An 18176-nucleotide genomic window follows, 5' to 3' on the forward strand; every position below is an offset into this window, starting at 1 on the left:
CAGCTGCAAATTGCAAAGGTTATATAGTTCAAATTAATATATAAGCGGCACACTTGTTTTCTTGTACATAGTGTGGTAATTATTTTATCTAAAGTGTGATAATTTACGTTAGTCTGAATATTTGGACTTAATTTCACGTTACGTAAATTTTTGTTTTTCTAGGTTGTAATAAATACAGCAGAAAATTGGTGCCATTTTGATACTACGATTACAACGCTAATGGTTTTGTGGTTTTTGTAGTTTTTCATTTAGTAAATAACAATTTTGAACCTCTTATTTATCATTAAAGATATATTCATTCATAATGATCATACACACAAACCAAAAGTTTAAGTGTAAAAACGCTTAAAAATAAAAAAACATAACAATATTTGAATTGAATGTGATAGTTTTCTTTCGTGAAGAGCATGATCATAAAAAATACATTTTATACTCTTCATCCGTGACGAATATATATGTGGAACCCGTTCCCCCAATATAGTAATAATACCATCATACCAAAATAGTCATATCAATATATTAATCAATCGAAGGGATTTAAATAGTATTAAACCGACTTCGACCAGAAGCAAAAGTACGAATGACATAACAACATAACATATTAAATTCAAACTGCTTCCAACGCCCTTCTACAACTATCGTCAGTCCATCATAGATGACGGAAAGAGAAATTTCACAGCCATCATAGATGACGGGTGAGATATTTGCCTTAACATATACGAGTAGGATACAAAAGTTTTAACAGCAACAACAAAAGTATGCTTAGTTGCTCTTTGAAGATCAGAGAGAAGAAATAAAACTTGTCAACTCGGAAATGGCCTGGGAAGTCTACTGTTACATAAGTTCTAAAAATATTTGACCAAAAGTATCTCAGGTTTTGAAGAGTACAACAGCTAAGTATAAAACCTAAGAAAATCAATAAGAATTTCATCCTCAGAATATCAACAAAACATGGTTATTTTTTATTCATCATCATCATCATCATCATCATTTGTCTATTATTAAACATAGGCCTCGTCTAGATATTTCCATCCATTTCTGTTCTCTGCCTCTACTAAGCAGTTGGTCACAATAATTTTGAGGTCATCGTTCCATAGCGTTGGGCTCTTCTCCAATTTCGCTTGTCTGTCCTTGGTCTTCTCTAAGCAAATTTCTGTCCACCTGTCCACCATGTTCCATTTTTGCCTTGTAATACGTGCGATAATGTCTTTCACTCCAAGCATTATTTCGGTAAATAGAAGCATTGATCATAACTAGAGAGCGGAATATATGCAACACAACATTACCAAAATATGCGCATATATATGCATTACTTTTACTACAAATATGCAGGTATTTTTTCTAAATTTGTCTAAATATGCAAATGCATATTAAAAATACTCAAAAATAAAACAATATATTAAATATAAATATTTATGTTTAAAAAATTCAACCTACATTTATGTTTAATACATATTTATTTTTCACATTAAAACAAATGAAATGACACATAAAAACTGATATTATAATTAAATTAAGAATCTAAATTATAGTATGAATTTATAATCAAATATTTTTCAAAATTTTCAACTAGCAACTTTTGCCTTCTATCACTAAAAACGTGTTTGGACACAGAAAAAGTTCGTTCTACATCTACTGATGTTATAGGACAATATTCTAATTTAGGCAGTAAACTAATTTGCCAAGTCGTAAGATCTTCAGAAAAAATACCAAGTTTCTTGTAAAAGGTATATATTAAAATACCCTAAATAAGGGTCACAATACAAAACGTTTTCGGATTAAGGAATCCATCATCAGTGTTTAAAAGCCAAAATTTGCATGCCTGAGCCACCAAAATGTATCGGGTAAAAACCCTTTAAATGTAAATAATAAGGATGTTTTACATATTTATATAAAATTCATTGGATGGTATAGATAAACCTGGATGTTACCCAGGGCAACACAGGACTCTCCCCACGTAGTTGGAACTTTTTTTGAAGAAAATCTCACATATGTAAAACATCCTTATTATTTACATTTAAAGGGTTTTTACCCGATACATTTTGGTGGCTCAGGCATGCAAATTTTGGCTTTTAAACACTGATGATGGATTCCTTAATCCGAAAACGTTTTGTATTGTGACCCTTATTTAGGGTATTTTAATATATACCTTTTACAAGAAACTTGGTATTTTTGTGATTTATGGTATACAGCCAGCTACAGGAAGTTTATTTTCCTCCTGGATTTTATCTTCAGAAAAGTTGCTTTCAAACATACGTACAACTTTCCTCAAACAATCGAAGCCCTCATTTTTTCTAAAACATTTTTTAATTTATTTCCTATTGTAATCCCTGTATTTCCGGGAATTTTTTGACAATGAGCAGAAAAAGTGTTAACAAGATTAACCGAATCACTTAATTGTAAATTCCTTTAAAAATTCCTCATTTAAAAAATGAAATGTGAAAATGAATGTAACTTACGGTTTTGGAACAGGCCTTGCAAAATACTTTGTCTCCACTTAGCTTTAACTCGGGAAAACACTTTATCCAAGCACTTTTTTGAATGGTAGACATATTTAAATTTAATATATACCAATCACTTCAAAAACACTAAATACGATACAACGTTTACTTTAAACAAATGTTGGCCGGAAACTGACAAAATAAATATTAGACCCTTAAAAGCAGGTAGGTACCTACGACTTGCTACGCTAATAAAATAATATTTTTCTGGGAACACCCATAATTGTCAAATTCAGGTAGTAATGGGAAAGTCCAGATAGATAATAATGAGCGATAGATAGATAAATAACGAGCTCGTTCATATCGAAGTTATAAAATTCCAACTAAGAGAGGAAAATTTTAAACTTTTATATAACTTATTTTTAAAATATGCAAAATAAATCGTGTTTAGCTTAAATATGCAATGTTGTGTTTGTTGTCTGAAAATATGCAATATATGCATCTATATGTACTTTGCATATATTCCGTTCTCTAATCATAACAAATTTGAGTAAGTTGATCGAATCGTTTACTTTGGATATCAGTTAAATTGTAACGTGGAGAGTCACAGTGAAATTAGATTCAAAATAGAGCAGGTCAGAGCCACTTTTAGAAGGATATCCAAGGTATTATGTAACCGAGACCCAAAAAATTGGCATTGAGGATCCGCCTACTTCGCGTTTACGTGTTCGCGGTCTTATGTTATGATGTCGAGTCTTGAACTGTGAAATAATTTATCAATATCTACTATAGAAGAATTTTAAAAGTTTTTTGGGTGGAGAAGATTCGAAACTCCATAATACTAGAACGTCTCAGCAAGACTACTGACAGAGCCGTGCGGTACACTTTTTCAATATGATGCGAGTCTTCGAAATGCCGCCCCTTAAATATTATTGAAACTTAACTTCTATTTTTACTAAATGAAACTACACAAAATGAACGAAACCTTTTATTTTAAAAACAAAACATACTTTAAATTAAATCAAATTTGTATTAATATTACATAACATCTACAAAAATTACAATTTTACCCTTCTGACTTTAATTTTGGCAAACTCGTCAATCAGATTGGTGTAGTCTAAAGTAGCAGCTAGTGGGGACTCTATTGAAATGAGTGCTAAATTTTTTATCTTTGTTTGTCTTATGTAGCTTCGTAAGTAGTTTTTAATAATTTTTAATTTTGAAAAACTACTTTCCCCACTAGCTACCGTGACAGAGAGCGTTAATAAAATTCGTAGTGATTCAACTACATTTGGATATAAAGAAATAGGGTTATTTTGGCATAAATACACTCACCGGCACACAACTTCGCCACTAAAAATTTTTGATTAAGTTTCACAACTTATAACTTTATTATTTGTACATCGATTTTCAAGATTCTTACATCAGTTTGTATGTACCTATATGTATTGATATCGTTTGTTATTATTACGGTAACAAAAAAATTGATTAAATGGCATTATACGGGTCTGAATGGAAGCGTTAAATTTTCTCCTAAATTTAAAAAATTCTGTGGAAAAATTGAAGAGCTGATTTTGTTTCATAGCCCTTTCGTATTTTCCCGAAGGCATCACTAAGATTTTGTTTTTGGAATTATCCAAATATCTCTTTTTTTGTAAGAGTTGCGCAATTTTTTGTAAATTAAAACACTGATTGACTCATAAATATACATATCTTAAATAGAGGTTCTTCTAGAAGATCATTTGCCTCTATATCCGATTCTTTTTCTTTTTCATTTTTTCTATTGAAAGTATTGAATGAAGATTCATACAATATTTTTCTAGTGTCTTATCATCTATTTCCCTCAATTTAAAATTAATCAAATTATGATGTCATAATATAAAAATTTAAAATTTTTAGAGTTTCTAGAAGCGAAAAGCTATCAATCAAAGCATCAATAACAATTTTTAAAATGTAGATGAATAATATTATTTTAAATTGATCTTCCTTGTTAAGAGCTCATCCACAGACTTTTCTTAATCAAATCGACGCTTTTTTCTTCTGCAGTGGGAACACGCAAAATATAATTATATTTTAGTGACGTCACGTTGCCTAGCAACCGTCGATTCTCGCATTGTGAAATTCGTTTTGTGGCGTCAGCAAAATAGAATTCTATTTTGCGTGCTCCCACTGCAGGCTCGAATTTCATTTTCAGCTGGAAATTCGGAACTTATATCAAGATTTTCTGCAATTTCATTTGCAGTAATTTTCATTTGGTCATAGCTAGATTGTTTGTAACTTTTCATTTTTTCGCTTAGACATTGTTGTTAAAACATAAATCGTATACCTCAATGTCGGAATAACAAAGAATTTATAGAAAAAGATAAGAGTTGTATAAAATATTTATACTTTCGGCTAACACTTGGTCCTACATATTTTTTTAATTATTCAGTGGTTCAATTTGCATTTTGATCTTACTGATTATGCCGCCCCTCTTGTGATGCCGCCTGATGCGACTGCCTCACCGCATCATAGCACGACACCGCCCTGACTACTGAGATTATAAAAAGCATCAAGAAGGGAAAGCTAGAGTATTTAGGATATGCAATGAAAGGTCCAAATATATAGGTTGCTACAAAATATTATGCAAGGAAAAATAACGTGCAAACGCAGGCCAGGAGGAAGAGGGACTTCATTGTTGAAGAACTTTTGCGAGATTGGTATGGTATTGATACAATTATGCTATTTACGGTGTCACTGAATAAAATTAAGATAGATATGATGGTACCAACGATCTGAAAGGTTGTGGTGCATGAAGAAGAAGAAGAAGAAGTATTATTCTCTCCATTTTAGGTTGTGTCCTCAATTTTTTCTTTGGTGTTTTTGTGAGACTTAGACTTAGTCTAGTCCGTATGTGAGGACTGATTGAAAACCTTCCTTTTTAATTAGATTGGGACATTTGTTTTAAACATATCTCTCATTTTTCCGAATGCAGTCCAACCTAAACTTACTCTTTGGCGTAGCTCACAAGTTTGGTTGTTTCGCGTTAATCTTATTTCGTAGCCGAAATAAATATATTATATTTCCACAACTTCTGTGGATGATTTCTCTATGTGGAGATTGGTCATCATTTTTGTTTTCCCATAGTTTATCCTTAGACGGTCTTTCTGTGTTATTTGCTGTAGTTTTAGCATAATCCTGGTTTTTCCATCGCGTTTTTGTAGATGATCCAATTTCTGTTCATCGATGTTAATATCCCTTGAGTAACACGGAACCTTAAGTAACACAGAAAGCAGTACGAAGAAAGCAGGTATAGATGAGTTCTAAAATTGTTACATTACAAAAAATTATTTAATTGAACCAAACTATCTTTTGCATCCACATCATTGTTACCTCATGTATGTATTAAATCAAATTTTTGACATTATGTTACTATCGATTACAAAAAATTGTTTGTTGATTTATTTTCCCATAGAATATTTATCAATCTTATTGGTTACCATAATATAAAATCACTCAATCAATTGATATCCTTCCAATTAGCGTTCACAATCCTATCGATTTCCTTCTTAAACTAAGAAGACCTTTAAGTCAGCATTGGGTGTCTGTATCGAGTCACTTTGTCTTTGTCCAGATGCATCTTCCCATAAAAATTAAAACCAGTTCGAGTTAACACCGACTGTGTCGCTACAACAAAATAAAATTCCCCGAAGTCTTCTTCTATTTTCTACATTTCATTCTTAGCGAATAAACCACCCACATACATGCATACCAACAAACGTAGAAGGGGCAATAAATATAAACGGATTTGTTGTACACATAATTTTAGTTTAGCATTATAGGGCAGTCAATGAGGTTATTTGGCTCCGAATTCCATCCTACTACATCGATTTACTTGATATTTTCACAATAAGTAGAGAATAGCTCAAAAAACAAAGTCTACCTTATGTCGATGTGCGCTTTTATCTTAGGGGTGGTTCCCACCCCTTCTCGGGAGTGTAAAATTTTTTGGTTAAAATAACCACGGAAGTGGCTAGAGGACCTAATTCTAAGTAAAAACTGTTCAATAATTTTTTTTTGAAAACTCAATAATTTTTGAGTTATTCGTGGTTGAAAATTGGCCGTTTTTATTGAAAAATGACACCTTTTCGGGCGTTTTTTTGCGAATACCTTAAAATCTATGCATCTAACAAAAAAAACTATACAAAACATTTTTGTAGCTTATAAAAAAACAAAGAGATTCGTTCCTTCATATGTCTTCTAGTTATATTACAAAAAGAGATGTGGTAGGTGAGAATAGTTTGTTTTTTGGTGCATGCTGAAATCGGTATATTTAACTTGAAATAAAGGAGAAACGGTCGATTTTAGTTGTTTAATGCTAGCAATACCTTTTGTAGCATTGAAAAGACCTTTAGAAAAAGCTACATTAAATGTCGATTACATTCAAAGTAAGCGAGATATGCTGCAAAAAAATTGATGACTAATGGAATTAAAAAAAATGTGAAAAGTACATCTAACCCCTCCTCCATCAGAATTTAAATGAATCCTTTTCCTTCTACAATACTTTTTACTATAATGTTATTTCTATGTTCAAGTTGGACGGGTTTAAAATGGATAGTTTTTGAAAAAAATAAGTTCAAATTATAGAGCGCATTTTTAAATTTTCTTAAGAATCTTCCTTTTTCTCCATGTAACTCGAAAATGATAAGAGATACGAAAAAAATGTACCACACAAAAATGTAGCATTTTGTTGAATAAAAATTTAGTTTTATGTTTCATTATTGTATCCTTTACCATTTTCAAGTTACATGTAGAAAAAGACGATTTTTAAGGAAATCAAAAAATGCGCTCTATAAATTGATCTTCTTTTTTTTTTAAAAACAATTCATTTTAAAACCGTCCAACTTTTTGAACCCGTCCATAATACTATAATAAAAGGTATTGTAGAAGTAAAATGATACATTAAAATTCTAGTGGATGAGAGGTTAAATATACTTCTCATTTTTTCTTAAAATACATTAATCATCAATGTTTTTGCAGCATATCTCGCTTAGTTTGAATGCAATATTCCTTTAATATTTCTTTTTAAAGATCTTTTTAAGCACTACAAAAGGTGTTGGTAACATTATACACCTAAAATCGACCGTTTGTCTGTTATTTCAAGTTGAATACAACGATTTGAGCATGGACCAAAAAAAAACAAACTATTTTCACCTACCATATCTCTTTTTATATTATAACTAGAAGATTTATGAAGGAACTAGTCTCTTTGGTTTTTTATAAGCTACAAAAATATTTTATATACCTAGTTTTTTTAGTTAGATGCACAGTGTTTAAGATATTTGCAAAAAACCGTTCGAAAAGGTGTTATGTTTCAATGAAAATGGCCAATTTTCAACCACGAATAACTCAAAAAATATTGAGTTTTCAAAAAAAAATTATAGAACAGTTTTTGCTTAAAATTAAGTTCTCTAGCCACTTCCGTGGTTATTTTAACCAAGAAATTTTCTACCCCCGAAAAGGGGTGGGAACCACCTCCAAGATAAAAGCACACATCGGCATAGCGTAGACTTTGAATTAGGAGATAAGTAGAGGCTATTCCCAAAATTTCATTAAATCCCATGCAGTAGGATAGAATTCGGAGGTAATATCCCATTAACTGGCGTATTAGACATGGAACAAAATTTTGTTTTGTTGTAAACAATTTATTATAAATTATAAACTATTTATTATATTAGGTACTTAAAATGTGATGTTTTTGCCAAAATTGTTTAATTTTTCTGTTAAACAAAATGTATCTTATTTTATTTCTTCTGTTTTTTATCCAAATATTGTTCTAATTTATGTTTACGGCTTTGTATATTTTTATATTGTTTATTTTATTAATTTTTATAGATTCTAATAAAAATGACTTAAAACCTTTGATTACACAGAATTTTAAATTAGTCATTAAAAGAATGATTATGGTCTAAAAGGTGAAGTGCGTACATAGAGTATATATTTTTCTATTATTGAAAGCCAGATATTTTGTGTTCTGCTATACGTTTATTAAAGGTTCTACCAGTTTGACCGATGTAAGTTTTTGGGCAGTTACCACATATAAGTTTGTATATACCACCGTGCCGATGCTTTTTCTTTTGGCTCATGTTGTTCTTAATTTGTTTAACTTATTATTTGTACTGAAAGTAATACAAATAACACCACAATGCTTTGGAATGGCCTCTGCTGAACTTTTGTCTCGTGATGTTCGAAGAGTGGTCAACAAAACTATATTTTCTCGAAGAGTGGTCAACAAAACTATGATAGCTCTAATGATCGCCAAAGTACAGTCTTGATAAGGCACTGAAGAAGAAGCGTATGTATATCATGATTTATGAAATATAGCAAATTCATATTTGTTATTTATATTGGTATCATTCACGATTGCCTGTCTTTTTTCGGAAAAGTCTGTTCTTCATTCACACTACGACAATGGTGCCCTCAACAATATTGCAATTTGCAATACGACAAGATTGAAGTGTCGCTAGGTAGAGGCTCCTGTTAGATTATAGTACCTAATATAAGCGAAAATAGCGAAAATATTTGCTCTCCGACCATATTCTTAACTGTGAGACTCTTCGTCTTAAGGTTCCATCTTCTATTGAAGATTGGATATCAACATGGCAATTCTTATTTTAATCACAGCAGTTCTAAACAGTTGGTTAGAGCTCAAACTGAACCATTCCTTATTATATTTAGAGGTTCGTCTTCTTCCAACATCTCTTTTACCTTTTATTTTGCCCGCTATAATCAAACGCAGCAGACTATAACGAGGACCTCTTACTATTCGCGGTGTGCAAGTACTTGGAAGGGGAAACGAGAAACGACCCTGCGCGAGTCGCGGAAAAATATTGCAACTATCTTAAATAATTCATATTGTCAATTGAAATTGTCAAATTGACGTATATTTCATACCTTCTGTCAATGAAGCAGAAAAATTATATATTGCTCCACAATATTGATATGATATGCAATTATTATATAAAGGTAAATTTAATTAATTTTATTTTGCTTGCAGTACTGCATTTTAATAACTAATTTTATTTACTACATACAATTGTTGACGTTTTCATAACATAACCTGAATCTTATTTTTTCTTCTTATTATTTTTTTGGACTATGGCCTTGACAATTATCCAGTAACCAGGACTAATATAATTGGCCAATATAATTAAAAGTGCGAATTTTAGTATAGAGCGTAGAAATAGGGGTCGCTTTGCCGAACTTGCACGGTCCCAATATGAGCGAAATATTCACGCTTTTGCCTGTTAATTGTCTTTATATTTTTCTTCCCTCTTATAGTCTTATTAACCCTATCAAGGACTTCAATATTGCTAATTTTGCCTACCCATGATATTCGTAGGTTTCTTCGGTATCACCAACGCTTAAAAGCTTCAAATTTCTTAATCTATACATAATTGCTTCCATGTCTTATTATTCTTATATCCATTCTTAGGTCTCTACTACATAATAGATGTTTCATTTTCGCAAATTTTCCCCTTAGTATGTCTATACGGCTTTTAATCTCTTGTATTTGTTCTGCGTTTTGACTAACCAATGTTCCTAAATATTTGTATTTGTCTACCCTACTATCTGAATATTATTAATAATATGGAATATCTCGTTGTCTTTTGGATGTTTTGTAATAACCATGAATTTTGTTTTCAAGTTCATTTTTAGTGTCAAAAAACACCAACTAAGCAGATTTCAAATACTACCTAGAAGAAAACATTAATGTTAATTTGCGAATCAAATCTCCACACAAGATAGATACAGCAGCTCAATATTTCACCACCCTTGTGTAAGAAGCGGCATGGCAATCTACACCACGAACTGAACGCAGACCGACACATACAATAAATGTTCCCCTACACATTCGGCAACTCATTGCTGAAAAATGTCGTGCAAGAAGAAACTGGCAAAGATATAGAAACAACATAGATCAACATATTATACAATAGACTAAGTAGACAACTTGGAGTAGCCATGAAAGCTGCAAACAACGAAACCTTCGAACATTACGTTACAAACCTTACAGCAAATGATCAGACGCTATGGAAGGCGACTAAGAAGTTTAAAAAACCTCCACAAAACTACACAACTATTCCTCCCCTCCATAAACCAAATGGTGAATGGGCTCGTTCCAACAAAGAAAAAGCGGACGTCTTTGCTGAACATCTTACGAGTGTATTTCAAACCGAGCCACCAGACCCTGATGAAGAAGTGGAAGAACTAATTAGCGCAGCATGTCAAATGTCCCTTCCAATCAAAAGTTTTACTCCTAGAGAAGTCAAGAAAGAAAACCAAACTCAACTCACGAAAGGCTCCAGGTTATGACTTAATCTCGGCACAAGTACTAAAACAACTTCCTCGTAAGGCCATTATTATGCTAACAGTAATATTTAGTCGCATGATAAGCTTATCATACCTTCCAAAAATGTGTAAATTTGCAGAAATCATAATGATCCTTAAACCAGGCAAAGCGCCCAATGAAGTAACATCTTATCGACCCATCAGCCTACTCCCAATCGTTAGCAAAGTTTTTGAAAGATTGCTGCTACAAAGAATATACGCAGATCATGAATTCCTAACATTACTACCAGAACATCAGTTTGGTTTTCGGGAAAATCAAAAACTCTCGAAGAAAGAAAATATTGCAACGCTGTATTCCTAGATATCTCACAAGCGTTTGACAAAGTTTGGCACAGAGGTCTGCTTTACAAAGTAAAATTAGCACTATCTAGTAACTATTTCCTCCTAATCAAATCTTACTTATCAAATAGATATTTCTCTGTAAAATTCAAAGACCAACAATCCAGCCTCTGTCCTATTAACTCCGGAGTTCCGCAAGGTAGTGTTCTCGAGCCGCTGCTTTTCTCACTCTACACAGCCGGTATACCAGAGTCTCATAATACTACGATAGCTTCCTTTGCTGATGACGTAGCAATACTAGCTGTAAATGAAGATCCCATACAAGCCTCACAAGACCTGCAACACCATCTGGACATACTCAGTGAATGGTACACAAAATGGTGAACAAATGTAAACAAAACAAAATCATCTCAAATAACGTTTACCAACCGCCACAACACATAACGGACGCTGAATACCTTGGCCTCCATCTTGACCAACGTCTTACTTGGAAGAAACATATCCAGACCAAAAGAAGAGAGCTAGACTTGAAGTTCCGGTAAATGTATTGGCTTCTTGGGCGCAGATCAAAACTTAACATCCAAAACAAAATTCTTCTGTACAAAGCAATACTCAAACCTATTTGGTACTACGGACTACACCTCTGGAGCTGTGCAAAGTCAACATCACTGAATATCATCCAAAGATTTCAGTCTAAAGTTCTAAGATCAATAGTGGAGGCACCATAATACGTAAGTAATCAAACATTTAACGAAGACTTAAATATACCTTTCATTCATCGAGCCACGGAGTCACAAAATGAGTGTACCATTCACCACGAAAATGAGTTAGTAAGGGAATTATTCCGTAATAGCCCTGCCACAAGGAGACTAGATAGAACCTGGCCTCAGGACCTATTTTAAAACTTAAACATAAATAGAATAAGATGAGACATCATTGGAAGTCTCTTCTTCATGTCCAAAAACATGGAACAGATTTACTTAATACTCTTTTAATGAAGTAGATTGTAAATAAACATAATAACATAAAAAAAGTTCATTTTAATACCATATATTAAATGGTACACTTCTCGTTCAGTCGTTCCAGTAAGTTTTTCAGACTTTGTAGAGTTGAAGTAAATATGACAGTGTCGTCAGCCTTTGCCATTCCTCGATATTCAACGGATAAATGCAACCAAAATATTTGAAAATATGCTTGGACGACAAAAAAGTAGATCATACTTTCGGGTTAGAAATCAAGCGTGTTAAAGATACATATGTATTTAATTCTCAATCAAGAAACATATTTTGGGCGGTCTCGGCTATTCAATCTAATGGGAATTTCGGTAGAAAAGAGAGTAAGAAAATATTCCGTTAGGTAGATATAAAAACAAACTTTACACAATAAACTAGTTAGTTTAAAATTTCTCTTTTGAGGAAGTTGATGTTTTAACGAAACATGCCGAGTTGACGATATTCTGTGGAAATTGAAAAGCAGTGTTTTTATGTTTTATTGTTCGATGTAACATGAATTTCCATCACACAACCATCAATTCCATAAAGGGGTTTCGTACATCAATTAGTATAAGCCTCTTTTATTATTAAACTACGGAGCAAGGCATACTTTTATTGAATGACTAAAAATGAAATATGTTTTCACTAACTCCGGAGGTGAATTATTACAGGTATCAGGCATATACAGTTTTATAATATAAAAAGTCATATTTTTTTTCTGTTTATTCCTGCATTTGTATTTATGTTTTAATTATTCCTTCTTATAGGCGAGCGGCACGCACCCCCAAAATAACCAGGTACTGACCACGGTGCGGTGAGGTGAATGGCTAATTTTGGTCATACTTTATGCTTTTGCTTGCGCTTAAAGCGAAAATGAGATTTATTTTGAATTAGATGTGGGGAAACATTGCTAAAATCGCAATTTTACCCTAAAACCAAAATAATTAAATCAAATGTTTGGCGTTTAACTCGCTACATCTTTGTTCCATTTTAATATTTTTTTCTGAAATTATTACAGTATATATTTCTCACCTTTCTGAAGAGAATGGGACCTGTTTCAAGCTTTTAGTCTTATTATAATAAAAGTTATGAATTTTTTAAAGTAAACAGTGCAGTTTCCTGAATTGCAAAGTTTAATAGCAAAAGTTGAGTGACGAAATTTGAAATTTAGCTTTTTAATCACGTTTAAAAATATAGAGTACATATAAAGAAGTTTTCTGGAAAAATTTTAGATCAAATGTTTTATAGAAAAAAATGGTGCAACTTTTAATATCGACGTTAACCTCCCCAAAATAACGCTCAGTTTTCGAGATACTGACCATGGGTGGTAAATGGCTAATTTTGGACTTACTTTTGTTTTTGATGGTGCTGAAAACGATATCGAAGTTTATTTTGAATTTTCAGTGGAGAAAAAAAATTGTCAAAATCGCAATTTTACCCTAAAGATTAGAATAAATGAAATCAAGGTTTTTTGCGTTTTATTCTGTTCCATTTTAATATTTTTTTTATTTTTACACTATACAGGGTGTTTGGTAAAGAATGGGCCATGGTTTAACCTTAGTCCACGAGGTTAAAATAGGTCGATTTAAGCTAACTTACCTTAGTACAAAAATTGATAATAACCGAAATACAGGGTATCAAACTTAAACTTTTATTTTATTTATTTTTGAATATTTCTTGACAGGCATGGGGCAACGACAAGAAATTTGGTAAGTGGTGCTGGTACTATACACCCTACTAAATTATGTTAAACAAACGTTTCTGGCTACTACCAGAGGCGTACGACGGGGGAACGTGAATGGTTGACCCTTCCCAAATTCTACGCTACTGGCGGAATTTCTATTTTAGTGCAATTTTTTTATTCTCCAATACTTTCTATGTAAATAACATACTCTTAATTCGTAACGATAAAGCCATTAGTTTTCGAGATATTTGAAACTAAAAACGAATGAGCATAATACATTAATCAAGTGTGTGCCTTTTCATTTTTAACTTCAAATATCTCGAAAACTAATGACTTGATCGTTACAAATGAAGAGTATATTATTTGCATAGAAAGTATTAGAGAATTTAAAAATTATGCTAAAATAGCAGTTTCATCAGTGGTGTAGAATTTGGGAAAGGTCAACCATTCACTTTCTCCTGTCGTACGCCTCTGGTAGTAGCCAGAAACGATTATTTAACATAATTTAGTAGGGTGAACAGTGCCTACACTTTATGACAAGTATGACAAGGATATGTCAAATTATTTTAAAGTACCTACCTATTCTTTTTTTAATAATTTATTCTTTATTTAAAACTTTAAGAAATATGTGTGCCCGGTACTAAGAAACTATTTGACATATTCTTATGATACTTAGCAGAAAGTTTAGGTACTATACACCCTACTAAATTATATTAATACCGGTTTCTGGTTAATACCAGAGGCGTACGACAGGGGAAAGTGAATGGTTGACCCTTCCCAAATACTACGGCACTGATGTAACTGCTATTTTAGCATACTTTTTAGATTCTCCAATACTTTCTATGTAAATAATGTACTCTACATTCGTAACGATAAAGTCATCAGTTTTCGAGATATTTGAAGTTAAAAATGAAAAGCGCACTTATTTTGTATTATGCTCCTTCGTTTTTAGCTTCAAATATCCCGAAAACTAATGGCTTTATCGTTACGAATAAAGAGTATGTTATTTACATAGAAAGTATTGGAGAATCAAAAAATTGCACTAAAATAGAAATTCCGCCAGTGGCGTAGAATTTCGGAAGGGTCCAACATTCACGTTCCCCCGTTGTACGCCTGTGGTAGTAGCCAGAAACGTTTGTTTAACATCATTTAGTAGGGTGTATAGTACCAGCACCACTTACCAAATTTCGTGTTGTTGTCCCGGGCCTGTCAGGAAATATTCAAAAATAAATCAAAAAAAGGTTAACTTTAACACCCTTTATTTCGGTTATTATCTGCTGTTGTACTAAGGTAAGTTAGCTTAAATCGACCTATTTTAACCTCAGGAATCCAAAGTTAAGCTAATGCCCATTCTTTACCAAACAATGAGACCTGTTTCAAGCTTTCAGTCTTATTCTAACAAAAGTTATGATTTTTTTAATGTAAAAAGTGCAGATTGCTCAATTTCAAAGTTTAATCGCAAAAGTTGAGTGAGGAAATTTGAAATTTATCTGTTTAATCACATTTATGTTAAAATATAGAGTACAAAGAAGTTTTAAGTTGAGTTTTAGATCCAAAAGTTTTGTACAAAAAAAATGGTGAAACTTTTAATTTTAAGAAAAACGTCATTTCATTTTTTTAGGGTAAAATTGTGATTTTGACAATGTTCCCTCACAAAAAACAAAATAAACTTCATTTTCGTTTTTAGCACCATCAAAAACATAAAGTAAGACCAGAATTAGCCATTAATCACCCGTGGTCAGTATCTTGAAAAATAATCGTTATTTTAGGGATGTATAACGACGATATCAAAAATCACACCATTTTTTTTTTGTTTATAAAACATTTTGATCTAAAACTTTCCAAAAAACTTCTCTGTACTCTATATTTAACACAAACGTAATTAAAAAGCAAAATTTCAAATTTAGTCACTTAACTTATGCGATTAAACTTTGCATTTCAGGAATCTGAATCCATTTACTTTACACAATTCATAACTTCTATTAGAATACGACTGAAAGCTTGAAACATTTCTTTACATTGTGTTAAGAAAGGTGAGAAATATATAAAAATCTATAAAAATCTCAAAAACAGATATTAAAATGGAATAGAGTTAAACGCAAAAAACCTGATTTCATTTTTTTATTTTTAGGATAAAATTGAGATTTTGACAATGTGTCCCTACATAAAATTCAAAATAAACCTCATTTTCATTTTCAGTACCATCAAAAACATAAAGGATGACCAAAATAGCCATTCACCACATGGTGGCCAATATCTGGAGAAATAAGAGTTTTTTGGGGTTAGTCACTTTCGAATTTTCTGTAAGTGATTAACTTAATTAATAGTTCATGAATATTGGACAGATATTTTTAATAATATATTTCACTCTAGTAATCAATTAAACGTGGCATTAATTCCTATTAATTTGTTACAGATGGCCAGTATAGAAGTATCTCTCTCCAGTACGCCTCGCCGAAAGAAGAATGGCAGCATCTCAGGAATAAGCTTAGGTTCTTCAATCCAGTCAATTCCTAAAGAATTAGCAATTAAAGAGTTAGAAAAGTTAAGAAACGCGTTAAGAGATAAGGAAAATATCATACAAAGTCTCAAAGGGCAGCTGACCATACCAGGATTAAGATTAAATGCCATTCGAAACTCAAATAATAATAACGTCAAAGAACTGACAGAAATAGAAAAGAAACAAGCAGAAGCTAGGTTAAATAAACTTAAAACTGATATAGATAATAAAAGACTGACAATTAAAAACTTAAAAATGGCACTCGAACGACTTGATATAACAGAGTAAGTTTTGGTAGATGCATTGTTAACATTTGGTAACACTGCTTTTGGAAAATTGTTTAATTATGTAACTGGCAAAGTACACATGGATATATCTTCATTCACATTTTGTTGGTCATTAGAATTTTTTTAAATTATCTACATTTTTTATTCCTCCCTCTTACTAAATTAAATTTCAGAAAAGGGAAAGCATTAAAAACAGATAAACGTTTTTTAGACTAATATCTCGACTGATTTGATAAATGAGATATTAAAAAGTGAATTCCGTAGCTGAGTCACGGCACCTTTGCCGATATATTTTCCTTCTCTATCATTTTTTAAAAACCGATAAAATGGAAGAGCTGGAAAAGATCAGGATTGAAATCTTAGCATTACAAGAAATTCGATGGAAAGATCAATAGTAAAAAATATATAGGTATGGTTTGTTTAACAGTAAATGGTTGAGTTCAATTACTGCGGTAGTAAATATTATTAAATTTATCTGACCTGTCCCACTATTAAGACCCACCCGGAGCGATAAGCCACCGAGGTAGACAGAGTTGGTCTTTTGCAATTAACACTGACTAGACGGTACTCCCATAATAAAGCCTGAAATAAATTTTACCTGAAACCGGGCCTTTTATACTATTATCGGTTTATCCAGGATGTTTATAGTGGTAACTAATTGAACTCAACCATTTACTGTTAAACATACCATACACAATGTTTTATTTCGGAGATACCAAACAGGCTCATAATGGTACAGCTTTCCTACTTAGCAGTAAACTAAGTGACAAGTTGATAGATTTTTAAGCAATATGTCGGAGATTATCTTGGGTCAGAATAAAGAACAAGCAATAATGCATGCTCCAACTGAGAATGCGAAAGAGGGAGACAAAAACGATTTTTACGGGAAACTCGTAGAGATGTAAATATACCTAACCACGGCATATTCATTTTACTTTACTTTAATTAGCAACATGCATCCATTACATTCGTGCCCACACCATCCTTTTTTAGTTTTTCGTTGAATTTTTAAGTTTTTTTAGTTTTTCGTTGAATTTTTAAGTTTTTTGCTAAGACTTATTTTTTTTTCTTTTGCTTAATGTACTACCTTAAAAGGAAATTAAATGCATGCCAATATTCTCTATTCTCTGTTTCAGTAATATAGACGTTCGAATACAACAAGCAGAGTTAGAATATCAACTTGGCCGAGAAGAACTTAATCTTCTTACTTTATTGGAAGAAACACGAGCTCTTCAACTTTGTATAGAGGAGTCTAACAAACATTCTTCAGACTGTCAAACTTTATATAGGTAAGTACACAGTAATGTCTTAAACGCAAGTCTAAATTATGTAACTTTAGTTAGGTTTCAAAGATATTCCGTCAAGGAATAAGCACTTAAAATTAGTCTTTTGTACAAGCTCGTTTTAAGCGTTTGACTCTATATATACAGGGTGTAACAAAAATACAGGTCATAAATTTAATCACATATTCTGGGACCAAAAATAGTTTGATTGGCCCTAACTTACCTTAGTACAAATGTGCAGATAAAAAAAGTTACAACCCTTTGAAGTTACAAAATGAAAATCGATTTTTTCCAATATATCGAAAACTATTAAATATTT

General features: G+C 32.0%; 1 protein-coding gene across 2 annotated transcripts in view; it reads left to right on the forward strand.

The window, feature by feature from the left end:
- Nucleotides 1-18176, forward strand: part of LOC126887199 (uncharacterized) — a 505416-nt gene that overhangs the window by 428935 nt on the left and 58305 nt on the right. The window contains exons 1-3 of one of the 2 annotated variants that reach the window (XM_050654595.1): nt 12532-12774; nt 16204-16571; nt 17711-17863. In XM_050654595.1, the coding sequence (XP_050510552.1) occupies nt 12733-12774; nt 16204-16571; nt 17711-17863 (563 nt within the window). In that variant the 5' untranslated portion in view covers nt 12532-12732. Of the gene's footprint in view, nt 1-12531; nt 12775-16203; nt 16572-17710; nt 17864-18176 lie in introns of those variants that run through there. The other variant, XM_050654594.1, reaches the window with a different exon arrangement.

Source organism: Diabrotica virgifera, chromosome 6 (genome assembly GCF_917563875.1).
Source record: "Diabrotica virgifera virgifera chromosome 6, PGI_DIABVI_V3a".
NCBI lineage: Eukaryota > Metazoa > Arthropoda > Insecta > Coleoptera > Chrysomelidae > Diabrotica > Diabrotica virgifera.